This window comes from Dermacentor albipictus, chromosome 2 (assembly GCF_038994185.2).
Source record: "Dermacentor albipictus isolate Rhodes 1998 colony chromosome 2, USDA_Dalb.pri_finalv2, whole genome shotgun sequence".
Lineage (NCBI taxonomy): Eukaryota > Metazoa > Arthropoda > Arachnida > Ixodida > Ixodidae > Dermacentor > Dermacentor albipictus.
This window is the reverse complement of record NC_091822.1, coordinates 207,334,126-207,360,696: the sequence shown is the minus strand read 5'-3', so window position 1 is coordinate 207,360,696 and position 26,571 is coordinate 207,334,126. Positions and strand designations below refer to the sequence as shown.

At 46.0% G+C, this 26,571-nt stretch overlaps 1 protein-coding gene and 1 pseudogene across 7 annotated transcripts in view; both read right to left on the bottom strand.

Annotated features, from left to right (window-relative positions):
- The window catches only part of LOC135903419 (tyrosine-protein phosphatase non-receptor type 11-like), a 256,113-nt gene that overhangs the window by 214,144 nt on the left and 15,398 nt on the right, over nt 1–26,571 (bottom strand). For 6 of the 7 annotated variants that reach the window (XM_065433750.1, XM_065433751.1, XM_070534633.1 and 3 more), the window contains one exon: nt 6,313–6,444. The exons of the other annotated variant lie outside the window; for it this stretch is intronic. In XM_065433750.1, the coding sequence (XP_065289822.1) occupies nt 6,313–6,444 (132 nt within the window). The remainder of the gene's footprint in view (nt 1–6,312; nt 6,445–26,571) is intronic. 7 annotated transcript variants of the gene reach the window in all.
- On the bottom strand, nt 2,489–4,073 carry LOC135903428 (tigger transposable element-derived protein 4-like; annotated as a pseudogene).

The window sequence follows — 26,571 nt, the reverse complement described above, 5'->3', positions numbered from 1 at the left end:
TTGAACCCGGGACCACCACCTTTCCGGTGCAGCCGCTCTACCATCTGAGCTAACCAGGTGGCTAGCAGATGGCAGGGCAAAGTCGAATTTGTCAGCAATTCGAAGCAAAGGCAACAGTTCGACGTAATAGTTCTGTGGAAATCCGCCAGGTGTAGAGAAGTAACTAATAAAGGGAAAATCAGATATCCACCTGGACCTAGGAGTCTAACATGTGCGCGAGTCAATGTGTCTCCCAAAACACAATGGCGCAATGAAATGTGAAGGCCCCTTGCGGGTTGCGTTGCGATTCCGGACCGCACAGGGGTCCAAAAAAGGGAGCAGCAACGGCCGTCCCAGGCACTCAATCATTGTCGGGGCGGAGCGAGATTACACACGTTGGCACCCGAAAGATAGTGAACTATGCCCGGGCAGGACGAGGCCAGAGGAATCTCTGGAGGAGGTCCGAAGCGATTATGACGTGCAAATCGATCATCCGACCTGGGTACAGGGGCGAAAGACCAATCTTGCTTCTCTTAAGCTTTACTTCTCTCCACCTTGCGAGTTTTCGCAGAACTATTACGTCAAACTGTTGCCTTTCCTTCGAGTTGTTCACAAATTCAACTTCGCCCTGCCATCTGCCAGCTGCCTGGTTAGCTCAGATGGAATCGCGGCTGCCCCGGAAAGGCGGTGGTCCCGGTTTCGAGTCCCAGACCAGGATGAATTTTTCTTCAACTGCGGGGCTTTTCTTTCGAGGAACCCGTATGGGTTTCCTTTGTAGCATTTGCTACGAACGGGTGGATGTCTGAATTTGCCTTTATTAATTACTTCTCTCCACCTTGCGGGTTCCCGCAGAACTGAGGTAAGCGTGAATGTGAGTGAGTGCGGGGCCTCAAAAAATTATGGTGAGCAGGTGTGAGCAAGGATTCTCCCACAATGCCGACCTATGCTACACACACTATGCAAACATCGCAGATTGCTTTCAAGACACACGAGCACCGGCAATGTGTCCCTACGCCATCCGCCAAAGGCAACTACCACAGCGTCTACGATTCGCACTGCCAACGCCATAGTAGATGCCGGGGTTGTCCCACTCTGTACAGACCAGTGGGTGAGGAGGACATCGAGGCACCATAGCAGTTGCTGGAGGAGAACGCCCCACCTCTCTTGCCTCACCCCCCTGCCTCGCATGCCACAGGAGAGGGCACGCAGACCGCGTTGAGACCTCTCACGCATGCGAGATTGAACTGCGTTCGTTAGCTCACCCTCACACGCTTCACTTATATGGAACCTCACAGAGATGGCAGAAATGTGCCTAGCGTGTCCATGTAATTGCTACCGCAATAAAATTCACTGATGATTAAGGTACTCCTTAATGCGATATTTCAGCACAACTCTATATGTTTTCTCACTTCACAATATATCGGCTGGCACATACAATCTGTCTCATGCGGCATGTTGCAAACGGTGCAAATTAAGGTGTGACTGCCATGCTAATGTGGATATAGTGTGAGACAACGCACATGTGACACATGGCCAGATTCACAGCAGCCACCGCTGACAGACCTACCGGACAACACGCAGTAGTATGGCACCACCTCGTAGCCACTGTCACCTCACTACGCTTTTCTTCTCGCACTTTCGCCATACCTTCGTCCCCCACTTTCCGCCTATAGGTTCCTCCGTATGCTCCTCCTCACATCTTTCATACCCCACTGCACTCCACATTCGCTCATTCATCCTTCGCTGTGGTCATTCACTCGGTTACGCTGACGAAGAGCTGCGCTCTAAAACTCATTATAAGGAATGACTCGGTTGTGCCCTGTGGAGTTCGAGGTGCCTTCCCGCACCTCATCTCTCAGCTCGCGCGTGGTACTTAGCTTGATCTCTCGGAGCCACCACACCAGTGGCAACATGGCAGACATGGCTACTGCGGCAGAGCCAATTTTCTGCTTAAACCATGCTTCTCCCACCATAATATTCCACAAAATATTCTTTTATACTTAGAATGCGTTGGCCGAGTAAAAGTTCCTGAACCTCGCCAGGTTTATTTTTTGGCTCCTTTAGAACACAATGTGCACTGAAATCTCATTACTACGAAAACATTAACAAACTTTTCAGAAATCGTAAGCTCACTTTTTATGGTATCAATATAAAAATATTTTAGTAATGTTGAACCCACTTTTAATGATACCGGTTTTAACTATATATCGGTTATAACAATGAGAAGCTGCTGCATCGTGGACTTTTGTATGTTTTCCATCGTGAGATAACCCGCTTACTACAGTGCAGTCCACTTATAACGATATCAAGGAAGACGAAAAAATATGATCGTTATAACCAATGATCACTATACCTGAACTGCAGTTATAAAAATTAATTTTTAAAAATAAAAAACGCGGAACATACCTTTGCAGCTCCGAACTTGAATTCGCTACTTGCTCTAAAGAATAGATGATGTAGAAAGTAGTCTGTGAAAAAACAAACTTCATTTGTAGCGCCAATGACCGTGTCAAGGGTTAGGCGCGCCGAAATAGTCAGAAATCTGCAATTGCTTTTGTGGCAGCTTCAGCTTCACAACCACGGTGTGAATGGATTCCAGCTGCTGCGCGAACACTGGTGGCAATCCTTTAGCATGCATAAAATCAATTAAGGAATCAATCGATGACAGTGCACTTTGCGTGCACATCGAGGTCGCGGTCAAGGAGCCACTGTCAATTTCGTTGTCACTGTCGCTGCTGCCATCGCCACCGTCGCACAACTTTGCAGTCTGTCACGACAGCACACCTTCGGCGATCGCCTCGTCGGTGACCTCAATGCAGAACGAGGCAGCACTGTTTGCAGTAAAAAAACTCCGCCATCGATGCACCAACTGTGTCACCAGTAGGAACAAGCTCCCCGAGCTCGGTTATGTCAGCAGCTTCCACCGTGTTGGTCTCAGTGGGGTTGGGGAAGGTTGTCCTGACGCACAAAGCTCGCCTTTTTTTGAAGCAATTGTATATGGTTGACTGCTTTACTTTATACCACGCACCATAAATGAAGCGCACGGCTTTCAAAAGGCTGATCTTCAGGTCAGGGGGCCCGACTGCATGACCCAACGTGCCAGGAGCTGCGCAGTCAATGGCTAAAATTAGCCACTCCAGCATGCGCCGCTGATACAGGACTTTAAGGTTGGCGATCACACCGGCATCCAACGGCTGCAGGCCTGCCGTAGTATTCGGAGGCAGAAACATCAATTCGGCAAATGTTAGCTTCGCGTTAACGCTGTGTGCGCTACAGTTATCAAGTAGCAAGACTACTTTTCTTCCTTGGCCTTCAATTATACTGTCGAACTCGAGCAGCCATTCTTCGAACTGGTCACGGGTCATCCACGCCTTCTTATTGCTGCGATAGCAGACTGGGATGTGCAGATTCTTAAAGCACGATGGCTTCTTTGATCGCCCGATCATGAAAGGCTTGAGACGATGGCTCCTGTTCATGCTAACGCACAGCAACACGGTCACCCTAAGTTTCGAGTGCTTCCGCCGAGGCATTGATCGCCTTTAAGAGCGCGAGTCTTTGACGGCAACATTTGAAAAAACAGCAGTTTCATCACAATTATATATGTCCTTCTCCGTGTAGCGCTCGAGCACGCCAGGCAGCTTTGTCTGCAGCCACTGCTGCTTTGCCTGTGTGTCCAAAGACACCACTTCCCCTACCACGTTTTTGTAAACGATTCCGTGCCGCTCTTTAAAGCGCTGAATCCAGCCTCCTCCAGGCTCAAAATTTGGGCGTCCCAGAAGAAAAGCGAAGTTTTTTGCTTTGGTGGCAATTATTGGCCCACTAATAGGCTCACTGTATGTGCGGGTTGTGATAAACCAGTGGTAAAGCGGCTCTTCAACATCGGCGTACATAGGGTCTCTAACCCTTTTCCACTGATCGGCATGGCCGCTGATAGCTCCTGCCTTCATAATCGCGGTTTTCAAGATGGTTGATATTGTCGACTGTGCGAGTTCATACTTCTTCACATGGGTGCTCAACTTGAAGTCGCATCGAGAGTCCTGCAAAATATCCATCTTCGTGTCAAGCAACACAGCTTTGCGCTTTGTTGGCGCCATCTTCGAGCGGGCCACTGGGTTGTACCGTTGGTTGCATGCTGCTTCGGTTGCGTCAGCTTGCTATCGCTAGAGAGGGAGACCGAGTGCAGGACGGGCGCCACCGCACCGCTTTGCTTGTAGCTTTTTTTCTTTCTCTCGTTTCCGGAGCGACTGTGGCCGACTTCTTCATGAAGCAGCTAGCGCCTACTCAGGTACTCTCCAGTGCGCGGGCGGGGTGGGGCGCGCTGCGCGGTAATGGCGGTAGATATGAACTTATGGAGGTAAACATCGCCTCGTCTCGACATCGTTCATTTCAGGGAACTAAGCATCGCAAATGTTACGATGATTTGGCATGGAAAACGCCACCCAGACGGCAAAATTTTTATTGTTATATCCGATATGCGGTGAATAACCTATCGTTATGTTTTTTTTTCCCCAATAGACCTAATGCATAAAATGACACTCTCATGTAGACCCATCGTTATAACCGATATATCGTTATATGTGGTATCGTTATAAGTGGACTACGCTGTACAATGCCCTGATGCCGCATTATCGGTTATAACGATGAAGTCTGGCTGCTGGGTGTCTGAGCTGAAAGGTAGCGAAATGCGAAATCCTTGAAAAGAAGGAAAGGAAACGAGAAATTAGAGCCGCTGCACGATGGGCTGCTGCTCCAACAGCCACCACACGCTCATTTTCCAGCCGTCTCCTCGTGGCTCTCTCACGTCGCCCTTCCACCCCTCTGAACACGAATGGGCTGCACCCATAGCTCTATGCCGTCCCACCCACTGAAACTGCGCAGGTACGCGCACTCAAGAAAACTGTGTGGTTGTGTGCCCATCAAAAAAGCACAATGTGTGACGAACTTCCGCTAATCTTCATCTTATCGCCAACCAGAGGCAATCAAGTTTTTGCGAGTATCAAAAAAAAAAAAAAAGAATCAACGGAAACGCATGCACGGCGGCATCATACCTATGGTCACCCCTGTGAGCACTAAACGAGCGAGAAAGAGGCGGTCGCCCTTCGACCGATTAGTAACGAGATGGCCATCAGTTTTGCAAGCAAAGAAGCCCAAACCGCCCGCGGAACAAAACCCAAACCGCCACGCGCCCACGCGCGCCAATGCGCCAGCGGTAGTATATAGACATGCGAAAGCAAGCTAGCTCTAAAACAAACCATGCAACTAAAACTGAGAGGAGGCGGGGCGCGAAAAAAATTCCCTGTATTCCCGCATATTGCCAGCACATGATGGAAAATGAAAAGTTAGGACATTGGCGCGCTTTTTAAACGTATGGACGGCGCCGTAAATATACAGCATCGATCATTTTTGTTCGCGGTGCCGTATATTTACGTCATTGACCCTCAAAGGGTTAATAGCTGCTAATAATAAAGTTAGACAATTACCAGCCTTGCGGCTTTGCAAGATTACTTTGAGAGTATAAGCCAGGTATTTATAGTCAATTTAGCACAAGTGAAAATTTCGTCGCAGTTGGCCTTTAAGTCACACCTTTGACAAAGCGTTATTTTATGCCATTACAACGTGATAATAGCATGAACTGAAAGTTCGAACTATATGTGTCTCTATAAGGCAGGCAACAAGCATTTTATACTTCAATGCAAACTCAGTGTGGAGTGTCACTCTACTTGGAGGCACTGCTTCTGTATTTAACCGTGACTCGAAGAAAGTCGTTGACCACTGTGGATCCTGCACACTGAAGAGATGACGGCATTCATTCGTGGCAGCAGGTGTAGTAAGAGACACATTGCTGCTTCAATGACTTTCCCTCCCCTAGCACACCTGTGCACTGCCAGGCATGTGTGTAAGGTATGTGTGTTTTATGCATTATCTAGTTCTAGAGGGCCCACCAATCCAAGTGATTTTGTTAAGCTTGAACCATTATGTTTACCACAGGGGAAAGCACCGGGCATGGAACAATCACTGCAGCATTTCGTTTTAGTTGAAGAGTCCCTGCAGATACCATAGTTGAGGCGCAGCAGTATCGCAAAGGTGCTATTGTGCGTGTTGGAATGTGGTTGGCAACAATGGGAGTGCTCAGCACAATGTGATGGACAATATAGCGGCTACCCAAGCAGCTTGGCTACTTCGTGGCCAGTGACTAACTGCTTGAAAACTTCACAGACAACGCTTATCTGCAAATGCACTCCCCAGCTTTGCAGTGATGCACACTCATTATGTGCCAAATTGCTCAAAGATGCATGGAAGCAAATTGGCATTGGTTCAATTAAAATTGACCACCTGACAGAGAGTGTAAAGTCTCCTTTCTTGGATTTGCTGGGCCGTGCGAGGAAGCTCCCATCACAGCCTTGGTCCAGGAGGATCTGCTCCGCTTCCAGGCCTGACAGGTTGGGATGGAACCATCGGCCATGGCTGCACAACATGCAGGCACCACAATCACCATGAGCAACTGATCTGCAAGCTCAACTATGGTGTCCAGCATCATGTGCTGCAGTTAAATACAGATGGCTTCAATTTTTTATGGTTAGACAGCCATTATAAAATTTCTTCACATTCAAGCAGGTTACACAACCACATGCAAGCTCTCCATATCTGTGATCCTTACCACACATCTGATTACTTGCTTAAAAAATTTACCACATGGTTTCCACAGTTCCTTTTGGCGCAGCAATCAAGGCAGTGGGTTACGTGTGGTTGCGCTACTACTTTTTCAGCCTCATTTTTCTCCAGAGCAGCATCAAACTGGAATGGCCTTCCCCACCAACTTGCATCTAAGTTATCTGTTTCTTTTGACAATGGCTAGTAGAGCTTGTATTTCAATAAAACAGCAACATGCAATGCCCCTAATACAGGGAACGTTACAGAAATAAATTGAATTGAACTGATTTAAGTTAATCAAGGAGGAATACAAAGAAAAAAGAAAGCTTATAGGGGTTTTACTCAAGTTCGCGCGTGCGCACCTGACCCTTCTCTGGATCGCACAGCGCCGGCGGAGCGGCAGTCGCTCGCTAGCACTTTCGCAGCAGCCCTAACAGTCAGAGCTGTCACCCCTAACCCGCGGTTCGCAGTGAGTTGCGACCACGGCGGATTCAGGCCAGGAGGGACAGGGTGAGTTTCGACCTAAGGTGTTTATTCACCTTAGAGTACAAGTATACCAGCTGACAACAACAGCAACCACACATACAAATACAACACATAACCACAGCGGCGGAGCATTCCGCACGTCTGGGGTGAAATAAACCGCACAATGTGGGAACCACAAAAGAGGCTGATAGGAGTTCAGCTCACCCAGAGTGGATCCGCGCTCGGGCCCTGGGGCGGTCAGTCGTCACAAAGGCCGAGCGCAACAGCGGGACGGCGTGCGGCGGTCTCAGCGGCTGAATTGAGATGCGGCCTGTCGCAAGCTCCTCAGCCGAAAGACAACGGTGCATCGGGGGAATAGCGCTTCTCCCCGAGCGGCGGAGAGAGAGTCTCCCCGGTTCCAAGAAAGGGAAAGGAGGGAACGGGGTGCCTTGGCTGCAGCGTCGCGGCCAGGCGCAAAGAGCAACGGGAGCGACGAAGGTGCCCTCTCCCTGCTACCCTCCGCGAGCGAGCACGTGATTATCGCGGGATAACCGCGTGGCCACTCCGGAGATATCGGGATGCGCGTGCGATCCCCACAAGCTCCATGACGTACACATGCCAAAGTGCTCCAGCTTCTGTTTCACTCTGGTTAGCTAACAAGATGTACACCATATTTTTTTTTGCATTCCTGTACAGAGAAAGTCTCATTTCCAGTACAACAGTGGAGCAAATAAGTAATGATTCAAACCACTTTATGTTCAAATATGCAACAAAATACTTATTCCAGACAGAAAAAATATTTCGAAAAGAGCCAGTACTTTAATGAGCTCAGTAAACAATTAACACCCCCATGTCCTTCTGTACTTACTGTTTGCCTCGGTTTAAATGTATTTCTGCCAATTTTGTGACTACCTGACTTTTTATATTAGTATCACAAAACGCTACACCTGTCAGACCTTGCACTTTTTTTAGTAGCTTATATTTGCGCTGTAGTCTAAGCACATGACCAATACTTTCACCCGGACACTGAATGTTTTGCCGAGTTCTCAGCAGACTACTCTCAGCAATCAATGTCGTAGCTGATATGTGCAGTGAGGAAGTACACAGTTAATTTCTAGAGTACTTTCCTCGATACATTGATGCCACCTTTTACGCAAAATAAAAGTACAGGCGTATTTATAAGAAGCCATAGAAAACAAAGTGTGAACAAAACATGGATTCTTTAGTGAACATGTGAACAAAAATGTAACTTTTGAGTCATCTCACGTCTGCTGGTAACCTGCGTAGAAGCTCCAATTTTGCTAAAATAATTTTGGAGTAGAAAAACAAGTCATTTGACATGGAAGCAGCAAAAAAAAAGACACGGACGAAGACAATAACAAGCGCCGATCGTCCGTTTGTCTCATCTCTCCTTGTGCTGCCGCCTTTTTAAATATGTACCAACACGCCCGATTCGCCACATTAATCCAGCGGTGTTATAATTGCAGTAAAAAAAAATTCTAGGCACGCCTACTTGACACGGTATTGAAATTTCGTGGGTCATGCTTCAGATTTCATGTGTAACTTGTGCCGTTGGTGTTTGTTACCGTTCTCCAGACTCACAAGACACGTTCATTAAATGCCTTAACGAATCGCTAAGCTTTGTATGTAACAAATTTCTAGGCTCACCTATTATTCTTGCTGGTGACTTCAAATACCCTGCAATTAACTGGCGGACAGTTAAAGCTGAAGGCTGCCCAAGGAAAGCTGAATGTAAGAATTTTCTTGACGTCATTTCTTTTTATGGATTACGCCAAATAGTTTCCTTACCAACATGAGGGGATGCTATCTTGGATCTCGTGCTGACCACTGAACCTGTCAACGTGTCAGTTCATGTGTTAGATTGCATTAGTGACCACAACGTCCTTCATTGTGAATACAATATAAAGCGCAAAACAAGTGTACATGAAACGAAAACCATTTATGATTATGCGCGAGCAAATGTTGAAATGATCACCAGCAAGCTCTCGGCTTTTTGCGTAGAATTCTTGAGCGGCATGCATGATCATGATAGCAATGATAACAGGATGATTGTTTGTAACAAGCTGACTGAACTTAAAGAAAAGTACAGACCAAAAATACAAATTACTGTCTACTGGAAGTACATGGTTCACCTCTCACGTAAGGTGCTGTATTAAAAAAAAAGCGCACTTATTCAAAAGCTAAAATTTTGACATCTGATGATGCCTGGAAGTGCTATCGGGAACAATCCAAGTTATGCACAACTGAAATTGAAGCAGCTAAAGACAAATATTTCCACCATGATATTTCCAACATGTTAGCCCACAATACAAAACAATTCTGGAAAGTAATAAACCCCAAACCGTCATCATCAGGCTTCATTTCAATAAATAAAGACAATGAATTCCTTCCATTATTGGAGGTCGCTAGTGCATTAAATTATTTTTTCTGTTCTGTTTTTACAAGTGCACTTTCCGTTCCCGCTAATGTTGAACTCTGTTCTGTTACCTCCATCATAAATATCATAATCACCCAAAAGGGCATTGAAGCTGCTATTGATAGCCTTTCTAAAAGCTCGGCTCCCAGTCCAGACGGAATCTGTCCGAAAATACTAAAAATGACTAAACCAGTGATATCTCACATTTTCGCCGCTCTTTATTAAACAGTACAATGATTCAGGATGCGTTCCTGACGAATGGAAAATAGCTAAAATAATTCCAATCTTTTAAGTCCGCTGACCCGTCATCTGTCTCTAACTACAGACCTATTTCACTGACCAGTATTCCATGTAAACTATTAGAACACATTATGAAATACCTAACCGATCACAATCTCCTCTTTATTAAAAGGACACTAAAGTGAAAAATGATTTCTTCTGCATCCATGAATTACCGTTCTACAACACCAAAAACACCACTCTTACAACGATAAGACGTTTGGTAAGCCAGAAAAAGTGCAAGAACAAGATATGGGTGGCGACGGCTACTTAAGTTCCCGCACCTGGGGGCTGTAACGTCTTGGATTTTGATGGCATCTTCTAGGGCCTACCAGTTATATACAGTGGTACAGATTGACTACATTGTGTTCTAAAGGAACCAAATATTAAACATGGCAAGTTTTGGGAACCTTTATTCAGCCAATGCGGCCCAAATGCGCAAACATACTTTGGAATCCCTGACGTCATGCTGACATACCGGCGCTGGGGTTTAGGCGCGAAATTTAAATACTGATACTTCGACCTTCATTTTCTCATCTAATAATCAAACTATTTTTTTGAAGTGACTGCCTGCAGGGTTCTCAAACAATGCTTCATTAGTCTAAACTGATTTATTGTTTTGCTTTAGTGTCCCTTTAACCAACACGGGTTCCAACGGGGTCGCTCATGTGAGACGCAGTTATTCGAGCTAGTCTCTGACCTGCACCAAGCTATTAATGACTCCTCACACATAGACGCCATATTTATTGATTTTGCGAAGGCTTTCGATAAGGTAGCTCATAACCGTTTATTATTGAAACTTCGCTATTTTAATATAAATAGTAGGATTGCGAATTGCATTAGTAACTATTTAACTAACCACAGGGTGTCTACCAAGTTGACATTTCCAAATTCCCTGAGTTTTCCAGGTTTTCCCTGAGTGCCTTTGCGAAATTCCCCGAGTGATGCAGAACTATGTTTTATGTCAAGACGGGCTGGAACCATCGCCCGATGCTCTCACTCTTTCGTAAGCATAAGAAATTTTTTTTTAAAACAACCGACTTAATCCAATTTGAAGTAGTAGCTTAGCGCAAATAAAACCACAGACACAGGGAAGACAGACAAGGACAAGCGCTACTCACAACTGTTTAATGGAAGGAAGGATAGTGCATATATATATATCCTCTTGTCACGCATGCGCCTACCAAGCAGAAGAGAAGCCAGTACACGCACATCAAAGGCGGTTGCGCAAGAAGTTAAATTCGGCATCCAGAAATGTGATGGAAGGCTCACTCACACATCTATCTCCATTCTTCTTGATAAAGAAGGCCTCAAGAGTGAGCCTGGAAGACGCGTTGCCGCTCCTGCCAAGAATAGTTGTTGCAGAAAATCGAGCGTCGCAACCACACGCGGTAACATGAGCCACTAAATGTGCGCCCTTATCCTCTTTTTTCTTTAGTTTTTGCGCATGTTCTCTTAAACGGTCATTCACACAACGCTCAGTTTGACCAATGTAGAGCTTCCCACAAGGGTGCAAGGGAATTGCATAAACAACCCCTCTGGAGCACTCAACAAAGGGCTTCTCATGCCTCATGCGGCAGCCCCGCCTGCTCTTACAGCAAACTCGAGAACACAGCTTCGAAAGCTTGTTGGACGCAGAGAAACTTCCAGGCTCGCTCTTGAGGCCTTCTTTATCAAGAAGAATAGAGATAGATGTGCGAGTGAACCTTCCATCACATTACTGGATGCCGAATTTAACTTCTTGCGCAACCGCCTTTGATGTGCATGTACCGGCTTCTCTTCTGCTTGGTAGGCGCATGCGTGACAAGAGGATATATATATATGTGCACTATCCTTCCTGCCATTAAACAGTTGTGAGTAGCGCTTGTCCTTGTCTGTCTTCCTTGTGTCCGTGGTTTTATTTGCGCTAAGCTACTACTTCAAATATGGACGACCAACTAGCCCGACAGTCAACTCTTCTAGAATCCAATTTGAATACTAAGGAGTAGTGTTTATGTTATTCAAAAAAAAAAAGAATAGAAGGGAGGGGTTAGTAAAATGCACAGCAAATAAAATGTCTTCGAAAGAAATTGCAAATCGAGTCAGACATTCTCAAATACAAATAAAAAGGAGATGCATACAGAAGCAAATATTTTCGAATATGAGCTACTTATACCAACTGATAGCAAGCTCAGTGGTATGAGGCCCGAATTTTGTCACAATTGTCTCTCTCAACAGCTCGTATGTCAACCTCAACTGTCCTGACATACAGCCCGCGCACGACACCTCAGTGTTGTGTTTCACTGCTTTAGAGAGTTTATTTTGGTTTGTATGAGGGACACCTGCATCTCGGCGTCAGCCAAGAGTGTTTTTTGAGCTCAGGCTCCTTCAAAGAAGCACTCGCATACTTCATTTCCCGTTCATTCCTCAATGCGTTGGTCCTTTCTGATCTCGTGCTCCTTCTGTCGCGCGTTCGCACTACGGACCATTTGAAGCATACTCTTGGTCAGTTTACAGTCAACGTCCAATTTTTCGAACCCCCTAGGGGCCGGGAAAACTTCCGAAAAGTCAGGCAGTCCGAAAAAATAAATGCATGTCTTTTATTGTTCTTAAGGGCTCAAATCGACACAGGCACGCCTGGAAAAGCTCTGAATGCCTGTCAGTAGACTTATTAGGCATAGCGGGGCTCCTACTGTGACAGGAGAGGGCGGGTGCATGCGCGTAAAATTAAGGAATACATACTGTGTCCCGTGACTATTGCCCCTTCCTACGCTGCTTCACCGCAATACTTTTGCTAATGCTTCACCGCGTCACACAACTGTACTGAGACAAAACTAACTTTCAGGAACCAGCATTATGGAATGCATCGTGCTTTCCAAGCTTCGAAGCCAAAATTATTGCTGACAGCGGAGAAATGAAGAAACACGGCACCGAACGGCAAGCAGCTTAATAGCGAACGTCGAAGCAGCCAGGCGTAGCGTTGCCGCAGTGGTGGCTATGGCTGCCAGCGGATCTGCGTGCGATAGCGCCGGTTCGAGGCGGCGAGGTAATCAAAATGGCAGCGGTGGTGGCTTTGATTAATGCCGTTTCAGACCTGCGGTCATGCAGAACGTCCGGAAAATCGGACGCCAAAGAGTTTTTGCGTCCGAAATTTCAGACGTTCTGATACATTGACTCTATGGGGTACATGGTGGTGCCGCGAAGCCGTCCAAATTATCGGGAATCCGGAAAGTCGGTCGTTGACTCTACACTGGCAACTCCTCCAGCCGACGACAGGGCATCAATGACGATACATTATAATTTCTGTCTGTTACTCGAGCCAGCATTACCACGACTTTCGGCCCTTTCAATAAAATTACAGCTAATTTTCCCTGATGGAGGCACAAATTCCCTGAGTTTTCCCTGAGTTTTTCCAGACTACTAAAAATCCCTGAGAATTCCCGGTTTTCCCGGTTGGTAGACACCCTGTAACCAGTACCAATTTGTAACTACTAATGAATTTTCTTCTCTGCGATCACTAGTTAAATCCAGAGTGCCGCAAATATCTGTATTGAGACCAATTTTATTCCTACTGTACGTCAACGACATCAGCAATACTATTAAATCTAAAATAAGACTATTTGCAGATGATTGCGTAATTTATAGGCGAATTATTAACTCTTTTGACACTGACATTTTGCAATCTGACCTCGGGAAAACTACCGACCAGTGTAAACAGTGGCAAATGGAAATGAACGTTTCAAAAACGAAGGCTATAGCTTTCATTAGATCTAGTAATCCTAGGGTTACCCGTTACGTGATGGACGGCATTAGTATTGCACATGCGCAAAAAATAACATACTTGGGAATTCATTTATCTTCAAACATTTCATGGAATCATCACATTGATGCGATTATTAGCAGCACGTGTAAAACCCTTGGCTACATTAGGCGTAACAAGTCCACTAAATTATTAGCCTATACGGCACTGGTTCGTTCAAAAATGGAGTACACGTCTTTTATTTGGAGTCCGCATCAGTTGTACCTCGTAAACAAGCTTGAGTCGGTCCAAAACAAAGCAGCCCGCTTCATCACGAAAAATTACTAACTTCTAGCATCACTAACATAAAAATATCTAAATCTTCCCTCGCTAAAAAATCGAAGGGCTGATAGAACTTCTTTCCCATTTTGACAAGCTATATCACTGTGGGTCGTCTTTCAGTGCATGCCACATCAGGCCCGCCCATCATATCTTCCTGCATCTTGATCATTCCTTTAAAGTGCAGCCCGTTCTTGCGGGCACTAACTTCTTAAGTCACTCGCCCCTCTTTCTCGCAATATATCATTGCAATATGTTACCAAATGAAATCGTGTCAGCTCTAAGTCATGATGATTTCCTAGCAAAACAAAAACACAATTTTAACGTACTAACATAGTATTCTCTTGCTCATTTGTTATAGGCATCACTGTTGTTGCGCGCCTTATTCATTTTTCTTATTTTACGCTTGTTTTACTTTTTTTTCCTCACCATATTTTGATGTTCCTTGTGCAAATGGTTTTGTTCTAGGTTAGCACAGAGTCACTTGTATTGCACAAGATATTTTCTGCTTGTGCTTTTCATTATTTCATGCAGTATATGCTGGTATGTGTACATTTTTAGCAAGCATTTTTTCTTGTATGAAATGACCAAGTTACGTTGATTTTGTGTAATACCCATTTTAAATCTATATGTATCTTCAGTGTTTAGGACGTGTCATTGTATTGCTCTTACTAGTTCCTTTTTGTTTGTTTTCCTGTTTTTCCGCTTGTGTTCTTTTTATTGTAGCATGCATTATCTGTTTCAATGCATATACTGTATCTATCACTAATTTATTGTAAGACCCCTATGTAATGCCCGCATGGGCCTTTAGGGTACTTGAATAATAATTTAAAAAAAAGAGTGGGAGATGCTGGTTCACCCCCATAACAAAATTGTGGCAGAACCCATCCCACGATGCCTGTTGACGGTAATGCGTTAGCATTCAATCAATATTGTAACACTATATATTACCACTGCCCAAACAATTCATGTATATCAGGCATGTACTGCAGTGGGACTTCTCTTTCGCGCTCCCCTAAGAACACTACGTGCCTCCAAAATGCACGGCGCGCTGGTGCATGCTAACGCTGAGATAAGAGTCAGACTCTAACCGGTCGACTCTCTCGCTTCTTTCTGGAGAAATTGCACCATCTAATGGGACTGGCCAGAGGTTCGCATGTGGCCTCCGAGATGAGAAGTGTGGTGCACCGGTGCCTGCGAATGCTGAGACTGGGACCAGGTTGATGTTCTTGAGGAACCCTTGTGATGCGAGTTGGACTGCGCTCAGCAATGGAGAAATTTAAGGGATCTTTTTCGTCATTATAGAGCAACACATTTCCAGGGGCACGCACCTAGTTACTCCAGTTGGAATCAAAGACGTTCATTGAAGAACGGCACCCACCTACTGGCACATATCCAGTAACCCAAGTTTGCATCAAAGATCCTCATTGGAGGCCAGGACAAACCGAGTGGCAGATACTCAGTGCTCCAAGCCGGCGCCACAGTTTCTTCAAACAGCAGTACCTATGCAGTCCCGCGTCTACAGGGTCCCATGTCGGCATGAAAGACGTTCACTGAAGAGCGTCACCTATGCACACACTGCCACATACTCAGCGGACCTCTTTGATTTTCCACTTTTGGCTACCCGCGGGCTGTTAGATCTGGCCAGAGCACCTTAATTTTTCTTTAGTTGTTCTGCGCAGTGCATGACGCACTTATGCCACAGATTCGTTTTACTCAGGCTGGATGATTCCGGCTACCTACAGGCTGCCAGCACCAGCCAGGACGATTTTGGTCTAGCTGCTCTCTAAATTCTCTGGCTAGCAGACGACAAAGGGAAGCAATGAGCACTCGCCACCATCTTTGTGGGGACTTGATGGATTGCAACACGGGCACTTGAGAACTTTTACCTCACTCAGCCAACTGCATGGCTACGGTCACCTTCAGATTTCCTTAGTTCTAGTGGTACTTTTTCAAGGTGCTAACGCACTGTTCCACCTTGCAAGACGGTGCGATCGGAGCAGCAGCGAACCAGTTGAAGCAATTTTTTTTTTTTTGTGTATGTGTGTCCCATGAAGGCTTCTTCTGGGCCGTGAACAGCGCACCGCGCTCTTGTGTGTGCATGCTATAAGCATCGGCTTGCGTGCAAGTCGTGGATGTTCATTCCCTCACATTACGGTGCCCGTTCGGTTCATCCTTCTCTGATAGTATCCCTTTTCATACTTCTTGCGCATATGTGGTGTTATCTCCTTTTCCTGCAGTTAGCGAAGGCGTCGCAGCTATAGCCAGTGTTTGCTCTGTCTCTTCGTTGTACGTTTGGATGGTAGCTCAAAACCAATGTGTTCTAACTAGGCCGCTGATGTAAAAGCATGCACTGCTTGAGTAATAGCTACGCTTACATTAGCTTATTGTTCTCATGATGGCGACCAGTACTGTTTTTCGTGTGAAACTTTTCGTTGGTCACAGGCAGCGTGCACTTTCATTCACCAGCTGCATCCGCAACTCCTTCAGCACAGGGGCAGAAGAGAAGCACCATTAGCCGAAGCCGAAACAAACCCTGAAATCGAAGCCCAAGCAGGTTGGTATGAAATTTTATGCATATAAGACGTACCCGATATCCTGCTTTTTCGCGTCTTGTTGAATGACAAAACGCCAAATCATCAACGTTGCCTGATGGTGATGCGACACTGTGAGCACGCATTTTTGAGCGACTGCTTTTGGTTATGACGATGGGATGACGAGAGTCTGACGAAGGTGATAGACAACTTGGACTACTGGGTCGGTGAAGGACAGTTATCAGTGGGGGGTAATGGCCAAGAGAGTTTTGTAGCACATTTTGGAGCAAAAAGAATTGCAATTTGGAGCAGATTTTGTAACAGCCAACAATGATGATTTTGAATGGTTATCAGCTAGACACTAATCCTCTATGTCAAAAATGGTTCCAGGATACTGTTAGATACGGGACCATTTCCTGAGCCTACTTCGAGTTCACCAGACCACATCGAATCGCACCACAGCTAAGTAAGGAGCGCAGAAGCACGGATACCACATTCCCAAGGTGCGGCACGTGCAAACAAGTTGGCGGCCCCCAGCTCGTGTGCCGCAGGTGGAACTATTCACTGCTTGACTCTTCCCGAAAGTGAAGCGAGAGCCTGGCACTGTTCCAGGTAACTTGGGTCCAAGAGGCAAGACAGGTGTAATGCGCCGTGAAACTCTGGCAGCGTCGCCCCCATCCGGCTATTGTTACGGCGCATTGCAAGTCAGCAAGGCAAGACCGCAGGGAGAAATAAGCCCTTGGACAATTGGGGACCAAGCAGCGACACTCTCCGCCGGGTGTGACACCAATGCATGGGTGCCTACCATTGGCCGAAAATGACGACACCTGAGCGGGCTCGCCGACTGGCCGAAAATGATGTGACCTGAGCGGGTTCTCCCATTGGCCGAACGTGACGCGTCTTCGAGACACTGAAGGCCTTAAAAGACATAGACCAAGAGCATTCCTAGAGCATTCCTTCATTCATCTCTTTCGAGCTTCTTGCCATGGGCCGCAGTGTCCGAGTTGCTGCCAGCCTGTAATGATTGTATGACTATTAATTTCTTGGTCGTCTCACTGTAAATAATGTAAATAAACCTCCAAAGTTTTTCCTCCCGACATCCTCCTCAACTCTTACAATACCGATGCACATCACTGCGAATATTCTCAAGGAAGATAATCCGTGTACATGATCAAAGAAAATTACGACCACTACAAGCGGCCACAGTGAGTCAATATGCACACTGGAAAAAGAAAATACCGTGCGTCTCCAGTGGTAAAGCAAGCCACGCAAAGGAACAAAATAACTTCTGGCAATACAGTCATGTCGTATGTAGGATGGCCATTGGAGCAATTTTATTTCATGCCTAAAGTCATCCAGTAAGTAAAATGGCCAAGCTAAATTTAGCTGCATTGCGAGCACACACAGATCATACGACACAGCAATTCAGCCAATAAAATGCATGGGAGCGAGTTTCAGCTTGCTGAGTGCCATGACACAGCCACCATGCCGAAAATGCATTTTTGGTTAAGTAACACCTCTCCCATCAAGGACACCCCCCGCTGATACGACATACAAGTATGGGTACACCAACACAAAATAGGTCGAGCGTGCGCTACTAGGCCAAACAAAACTTCATCCTAAACTACGTACAACCCACAAATAGGGTGCATAGTTTCCTAATGATGAACTGCAAACATCCACAAGTGTGCACTGGATTGTATTAGCTCAGTGACCTTTTAGGTCATTTAGCTTTACATGTGACAGGAGATGCGACGGCCCTCTTTGCAATAGGTGGTGGAAAGTGCCTCCTGGTGTAGGCCACAACTCCTGGTAAAGCTGCTGCAGGGGCTGGTTGATGCGACTTCATGAATGAGCGCACTGCTAAGATTTGGCGAAAGACTGGTAAAAGAAGACAAGAAGACAGACAGGATGATGTGCGAACTTAAAAAGTGGTTTATTTTTCTTCCGGCACGCACCTTATGTACAGAATGTGAAACACGATAAAAGAAAACAGGGCCCAAAAGAAATTAAAAAAGAAAACTGATTACATTCACAAAGCTCTTTTAACATAAACATGTGTGCTCAAGTCAAATGCGCTTTTCTAGATTCTGGTGCATTCGTGGCTTCCAAATTGCATTTCTCTTTTTGATAGAGCAGTCGAAGGCGTGCTCACAAATCCACCACTGACATTTACTTTAAATGCCTGATTTCTCTTCATTTCTGTCTGGTGCTTGTGCCAGAAGAAGGATAACCCAGTTGTCTGTTCACGCATCATGCTGTCTGTCTGTCTTCTTATGCTTTCTTTTACCAGTCTACCAACAAAACTCGGCAGCGCAGTCAGCCATGAAATCACACCAACTAGCCCCTGTCGCAACCTTACTTGCATGTATTTCGACTTCATCAGGCTTCTTCGTTCGTACTCTTCCACCATTACGACACGTCAATTTTTTCATAAACTTCATTGCTGAAGAAAGCATCTGGACCTGCAACCCTACGTTTGAACGGGCCCAAGGCATTGCTACACCGTTCTTTCAGCCATGATTGGAAACATGGCACTATCGAACAAAAACGCCAGAAGGCTTTGCAAGATACTACACTCTGAAAGCTGGAAGAAGATTCGACTGTTTCAGCTTTACATTGGCGTGATGTGTGAAGCAGTCTTTAGGCGGGAAGCGTTGTGTCAAACCGCTAAGTATTTCTGCGACATAGCAGAGAAGACTGCTATGTCGCAGAAATGCTTTGCGGTTGCCATAGATGATGCCCTAACTACACGTTCCTCTCAAGGAGGAGAAGACAGGATGCAGTGGGCCAGAAGATGATTATAAACCTGTCTGGATGAGGTACCCTGAACATGTTGCGTCAACCCTTGGCAAAGAGCTAACATTTGCGGTACAGCCTTCGAAAACCCCAACTGCCCTGCTCCCCATGGTTCATGCAGTAGCTAGGAAAGCACCAGAAGAAGCAAGACAAGCCTGCATCTCGCAAGAGGTGGAGGCCATGAATAAACACTCAAAACACAGAGGGAGGCCACCGAAGATGCGAGAAACGGTGAAATTTCTAAAGGAAGAAAAATTGGTGCTTCTGATATCAGGTAAGACTGCATCGTTTGTGCTTGTTGACAAAGATGTATTGAAGGAAAAAAAACCTTGGAAGCCATAAGCAAGAGCATCGATGTTTCGGATGAAGGTGGCAGAAGGCAGGAACAACTGAGATCTCAAAAAGTGAGCATTTGCAAAAAGTGCCTTTCGGTGAGACTAGAAAGACTCGAGAAGGAAGTTAAGTCCTGCAAGCAGCTGTGCCTAATACCATTATTTGCTGTGAAGACACATAAACAAGGAAACCCACAAGGACTAATGTAGAGGACATGGTTGAGGCTTATTGCAAAGTATCTGCAAAGGCAACTGTCGCTATTACCAGTGGACAACCGTTTCCGTATTCAAGGGTCTGAGGAGGTGACCACATTCCTTCAAAATTATGTGCCAGCTCGATGTGTGTCAGTGGACATCAAGGACATGTTCTTAGGTATCTCTCAGAAAGCCATGCCGAATGCCATTGAGGAGGGCATAAACAGGTTTGTATGCACACAGTTCATGGAAAAAGCAGAAACTCAAGTGAAAGACTTTTGGACCTGGTTAACTTGTATTTGGACTCAGTTTTTACTGAGTATGAAGGAATATTATTTCTAATACAGGAAGGTGTTTGTGTAGGTTCGTGTATTGCATCAGTATTGTCTGATACTCGGCACAACGAAACCAATGTATGGAGACACAGATGCGTGAACTTCGAATAGCAGCATGCTTTCGGTATGTAGATGATTACTTGCTTTGTGCTCAAATGAATAATGGCAGCAGTGTACCCTAGGACGAAATTATGGCATTACTTCAATGACATTCTGAAGGGTTGGTGTTCACATATGAAATGGCCAAATGTGGCTAGATGCCAGAATTCGCAACGACCGAACACCGTACGTGCTGGATTTGGTTTAGGACAATCAAAAATTGTTAAATGAGCAGTGGCCTCTTCCTGCATGCAAATCTTCTTTTGAAAAGTTGTGCAAGCATTCACGTCCAGAAGAGCCTGTGTGGGCAGGTTGAAGACCTAGATCAGCTCAGTAGCTGAAAAGGCTCATTGAACCATTACTGCCACGAACAATGAAGAATGTACATGCCTGTAGTTTCACCTACTGTATACCATGCCTCCCACACACTAAAGAAAATTGTTTCTGGACACGAAGCAGCCGTTGATTTGGCAGCGTCGCTAAAACAAATGTCTGTGTAAGAAAGTGAGCTGTGATGTGGTGACAGCAACCGCTGTAATGCGAGACACAAAAACAAGTTTGTTGATTGTTCCGATGGGTCATATACAGTATACCGATGTCCTGTTGTGGAAGTTATATTGACCAAACAGGATTGGTGTATCAATGAAAGGCTTAGAAAACATAGTTATTCTTGTAATCAGATCACACACCCCAGAAATTAAGTTGCGCACTGCGCAGCATGCATGTTTTAACCCTGTTTCCATGACAAAAACGTTATCACATGGTCGAAGGACCAGACAAAGGGGCATAAATGAGGCATTTCAAGTAAATGTCAGCGATGGATGTGTTCAATTGCTCTATCAAAAAAAGGAAACAGGATTTTTTGTACGCCACAAATGCACAAAAACCCTCATGTGCATATGACTTGAGCACACATGTTGATGTGGGCTCAAGCCACACCAACAGAGCTGTGTAGCTTTAAACTGTTGTTGCCTTTTTTTCGGCCCTGTTTTCTGTTATCGTCGTTCAAGTGCTGTACATGAAGACCATGCCAGAAGAAAAATAAACCAGTGTGTCAGTTTGTGTCAGTTTGTGTCCGTCTACCTTCCTGCGTCATCTTTTACCAGTCTTTTGTCAAGGCTTGGCAGCACACTTAGCCATAAAACGACAACTCCTCTTCGCCTTTAACATAATGTAGCAGATTGGAGCAATTGTAGCAGCATTCCCACCATTGCTATATAGAGTGTTCCAAATCGCTGTAGTAGGCTAGGAATGCTAATCACATTTATAAAGCTGAGGGTGGACAGAAGGCTAGGCCAACAATGCAACATTCTTTTACTGTGCAAAGCCACAATTCCTAAGGGAACCACAAAACACTTGGCCATTTTGCAGAGACAGGGCATGACCATGGAAGGGTCAACATAGACAATCACCAAATAAAATACCTTTGGCCAAGACCATAACAACAAGTTTTTCAGTGCAGCAGTCATTGTCAGCTTTTCTCAGAAGTCAGCAAACAAAGTGCCACCATCAGCCCATCATTTTTGTAACCGCATAACGGTCTTCCTATGTGTCATGTCACTTATTAAACATATTCAGGAGGTCAACGAAAGCTGTCCTTGTTACACACCCTTTGGGATTCCCCATGGAATTCTATCCGTGCACGCATTGCCTCCAAATTCAAAATTAAATATAACAAAACGTGACTCTTGTTAGTATGAAGTAATGCTGTGTACAAAACAAACCACCGCTGCCGGATTCAATACACACTTACATTTACCAAAAGAAATTAAATGCTGAAAGCTTCACAGTGTGTGGGTTTGCTCCAGTTGATTCACAAGTTTGACACCTACTACATGCAGCTGTGACCACTTCACTGGGAAGCATTTTATCAGCAAGAACGCAGGTCTCCCACCAAAGCATTTGAAGGAAAGAAGCTTTCAATGCAGCCGAGTGTGCTACCAACATGCCTGCCTGACAATGAGCAATGTTGAAAACCACAACAATGGTGCCACGATTTCTAGAACAGTAGGCCCCTATGCATTTGCACATATGACTGCATGGTCAGGCCACTTGTGCAGCCAATGCATGAATGAAAAACTAGAGAACATTGCCAACTTTAACCGAAACCTGTAATTTTTTCTATTGTGTGTTTTTAGAGTCATCATCATCAGGCTATTTTTTTTATGTGCACTGCAGGATGAAGGCCTCTCCCAGCCATCTCCAATTATGCATGTCTTGCGCTAGCAAATTCCAAGTTATACCTGCAATCTCCCAATATCATCACACCACCTAATTGCCGTCCTCAACTGCACTTCCCTTCCATGGGCAACAATTCTGTAATTCTAGTGCCGCGCAAGACGGGCTTTGCGGCGACAATGGCTACGAGATGGCGGCAGAGTAGCGCGCCTCTGTTCACCAATGATGCCACCAATACCATATATGGAAACAAAGCGCTGCATGAGCAGAGGTCTGTCAGTCTGCAGAGGCTACTGTGAATCATCACCCGTACACTGCCTCTCGCAATTTCCCGATCGGCGAGGCAATTGCACCACACTTTGCTCCATTTGCAAAGTGCTGCACAAGACAGATTGTCCTCGCCAGCCAATATATCACGAAATGAAAGCACATGTACAGCTGTGCTTAAATGTCGCTTTAGGGAGTACCGTAACTGTCAGTGAATTTTATTCTTAATGTCAACTAGAATATTGGCTACACTCGTATGCTCAAGAATATTGGGTACCATATCCAAAACAATATACCAACACTATAGCTTTCTGCCACATAGTAAAGAACATTAGTTGTTAAAGACTACAGAAATAATGCTTCAATGTAACTCACTCAAAGTGTGTGTGCACATGCCTTAGGAATCATATGCTAATTATTACTGACCATTCACAACCTACAGAGTGCATCCTATGCCAGTTAGGAGTGAGAATATTGCAAAGCTGCTTTTGGAGGCAGTACACCAGGCTGAAAGGCACCAGTGGTTCGTGACGCCTTTGCTCCCACTTCAAAGATGTCAATTTGAGCAGATACATGCTGAACATGGTCATCTCGTATCTCATACTGGAAGAACTGAAACTTTGTGCTGAAAGTGCATAGTCAACAGTTACCTATTAAAGCAAGTAAGAAAATGCAGTTGTTTCACAACCATTATGGTGTAAAAGAATGCAAATTGATATCAAGTAACCACTATTTCATTTCCATTGTCTGATTTCAGTGTTTGTGCATGCTGGCACTTTCCTTATATAAAAAGCGAACCTCTCTGCTTCAATGAACTTGGCTGCTCTTTCTCGTCTTGTTCACATTGTTTCATGTCCTCTAACACCGCAATGTGAAGCCAGTGACGCCATCTACTATCTGTCCCCACTACAAGAAAAACAAAGTGAGCTTGAACCTCAAAATGGCATGACATTAGGTGCCTGACAGACTTGCCATACACCGTTTCCATAGGACAAAACTTTCCACAAGGTGATATCTGTTTGAGCACGACAGTTCCAACATTGACACAAAAGCCCACCATGAAAGAACAAAAATGGGTGTTAGGGCACTGCACAGCGTTCCTACAAAAGTATGTCATTCACCTTCATTGCAAGGACAGCAGAAAATACACACAGGCCTTTCAATGAGTGGCATTAAATTTATCACTTCAGAAATAAATAAATGTGTCAAGTGTTCAGGTAAACAAATTATATGAATGAATCAACCATGAATGTTAGACAAAATAAGAGGAATAGAAAGTCTGTGCAGGCTGCAGAAATATATATATTATTACGATATCATCGAGCGATGCTCAAGAAATGAGCCGCCGCGAGAACGACGAAGTTGTTCAGTGCACATGGCGCGAGCGTCAGCCTGGCTGCCTGGCTCCAGTGTAAATAGCCTGTAAATAGCCTCTTCTGTCTGTGTCTTTCCACACGCAACATTCTGGTGGAGGTCAGCGATCCCCGTCCTCACCACGGAACCATGGAACTCAGAAGTGGTCGGCACACAGAGCTTGTCACCATGCCTCCCGGTGACGCGCCCATCTCTGCAACGGCTTCGGCTTGCCCCACTGCTCCAATCGTCACGGTCGCCCCACATCGCGACCCAAGTGTGTGAGGGCCAGGATGTTGACTGGATCAAACTCTATGAACACGCCAGTGCTAATAACATGTGGGACCCAACGATTATGCTCACCAATGTCATCTTTTATCTCGGCGGCACCCCACGCGTGTGGCACCAAACGCATAATGACGAGATAACCAGTTGGGACAATTTCAGAGAAGCTACGGGAACTGTTCAACGACCCCATTGGGCACAAGGCTGCCACGAGAAAGGCTCTTGCGTCTCGTGTTCAGTCATCTACGGAGCCGTACGTTTTCTACATCCTCGACGTCTTAGCTCTATGCCACAAAGCTGATGATGCTATGTCCGAAGCCAATAAAGTGTCACATATTCTAAAAGGCATCGCCGACGATGCTTTCAATTTGCTTGTTTTCGGCAACGTCTCGACTACTGACACCATCATCAAAGAATGCAGTCACCTTGAACAAGCTAAGAGCCGCCGTATTACACACCAAATCACGCGGCTACCCAACACTGCTGCTACGTCGACATGTGAGGGTCGACCACGTCAGGCCACCACCTGTGACGACGTCACCCGTATTGTTCACCGCGAACTCGAGGCCACCTGTCAGCTTTCTCCACGACGCCTCCCGATCTGCCAGCAACCACCATTGCAATGATCCAGGCCGTCATCCGACAGGAATTTGAGAACATGGGTTTGAATTCCGTGTTTACCACGTCTCGACCCAGCGTTCCCCAGTTCTCTAGAGGCCCTAATCGTCAGTCCTTTTCCGCCACGTCTCGTCGCATCCCGTCCGATATGGGTACCCCTGATGACCGGCCGATCTGCTTCCACTGCTGTCGCATCGGCCACGTCGCTCGTCACTGCGGCAACCGATGGCCACCACCTCCTCGGACATACACCACCGCTCATTCCCGCACCTTTGGACCTTCCGTTCCCTATACCACCCACCATGAATCCACTGCTGCTGATGCTTCTGCTCCGAACCTTCGGTACAGCCACTCGCCCTCACCTCGATGCCATCAGTCTCGTTCGTCCCAATTTTGTCACTTCTCTTCGCCGCCTATCACCTCCCGGATCCAGCCGGAAAACTAGGCACTGCAGCTTCTGGAAGTGAAGCTGCATTGTCGACCCTGCCCTCAAATCCTCTGCTCACGTTACCCACGAACCGAAACCTTCTTGACGTTGACGGGTATCCTGTCACAGTACTCATCGATACAGGAGCACATCTTTCAATTATGAGTGCTGCCTTCCGACGACGACTGAACAAGCTCCTCACCCCAGCGTAGGCACGCATCGTCCGCGTTGCGGATGGCGGTACTGTGCCTATCATCGGCATGTGTACGGCACGCATCAGCATTGCCGACCACCACACTCCTGTCCTCTTCACCGTAATTGCTCATTGCCCCCACGACCTCATTCTCGGCCTCGATTTTTTCTCCGCACATTCTGCTCTTATTGACTGCTCTTTCAGTACCCTTCGCCTTGAGTTGCCGATGCTCGCAGAACCTTCTGACGCACCCCACTGCCGCTTAGGTCCCACCGGTTTTCTTCGCCTGCAGCCAAAGTCAATAGCCTACATTGAGCTGTTGTCTTTTCCACCAGTTCCTGATGGCGAGTACCTCGTCACTCCTCTGCCTGACATTCCAATAAGGTATGACGTTACAGTGCCTCACAGTATACTTAAGATTACTGGGAACCACACTCGCATGCCTGTCTGTAACTTTGGATTGGCAAAGCAAATTCTACCGCAAGGTATTTGCCTTGCCACCGTTGATTGTCTCGCGACCAAAACGTGGCGGCGTTATCGACCGATGGTTCTCGCGAGCTTATCACGCCCCTCGTGCCAGCCTCGGGTGCCGACCCAATATAAAGAAAATGGTTGCGACGGACCTGTTCTCGGCACAGGCTGAAGAGCTTTGCCAAGTATTATCGTCCTACCGAGATATTTTCGACATCAATGATCGCCCTTTAGGCCAGACGCTCGCAGTCAAGCATCGGATTCTTACTGGCGATGCTACGCCCATTCACCGGCGACCGTATCGAGTTTCTGTGTCAGAACACCGAGTAATTCAAAACGAAGTTAACAAAATGCTCGATAAAAACATCATTGAGCCTTCATCGAGTCCCTGGGCGTCACCTGTGGTGTTGGTTAAGAAGAAGGATGGCACGTGGCGCTTCTGTGTAGATTACCGTCACCTGAACAGCATTACAAAAAAGGACGTCTACCCGCTCCCACGTATAGACGACGCCCTTGACTGCCTGCAGGGTTCCAGCTATTTCTTGTCTATTGATCTTCATTCGGGATATTGGCAGATTGCTGTTGACGATATGGACAGAGAAAAAAATGCGTTCATC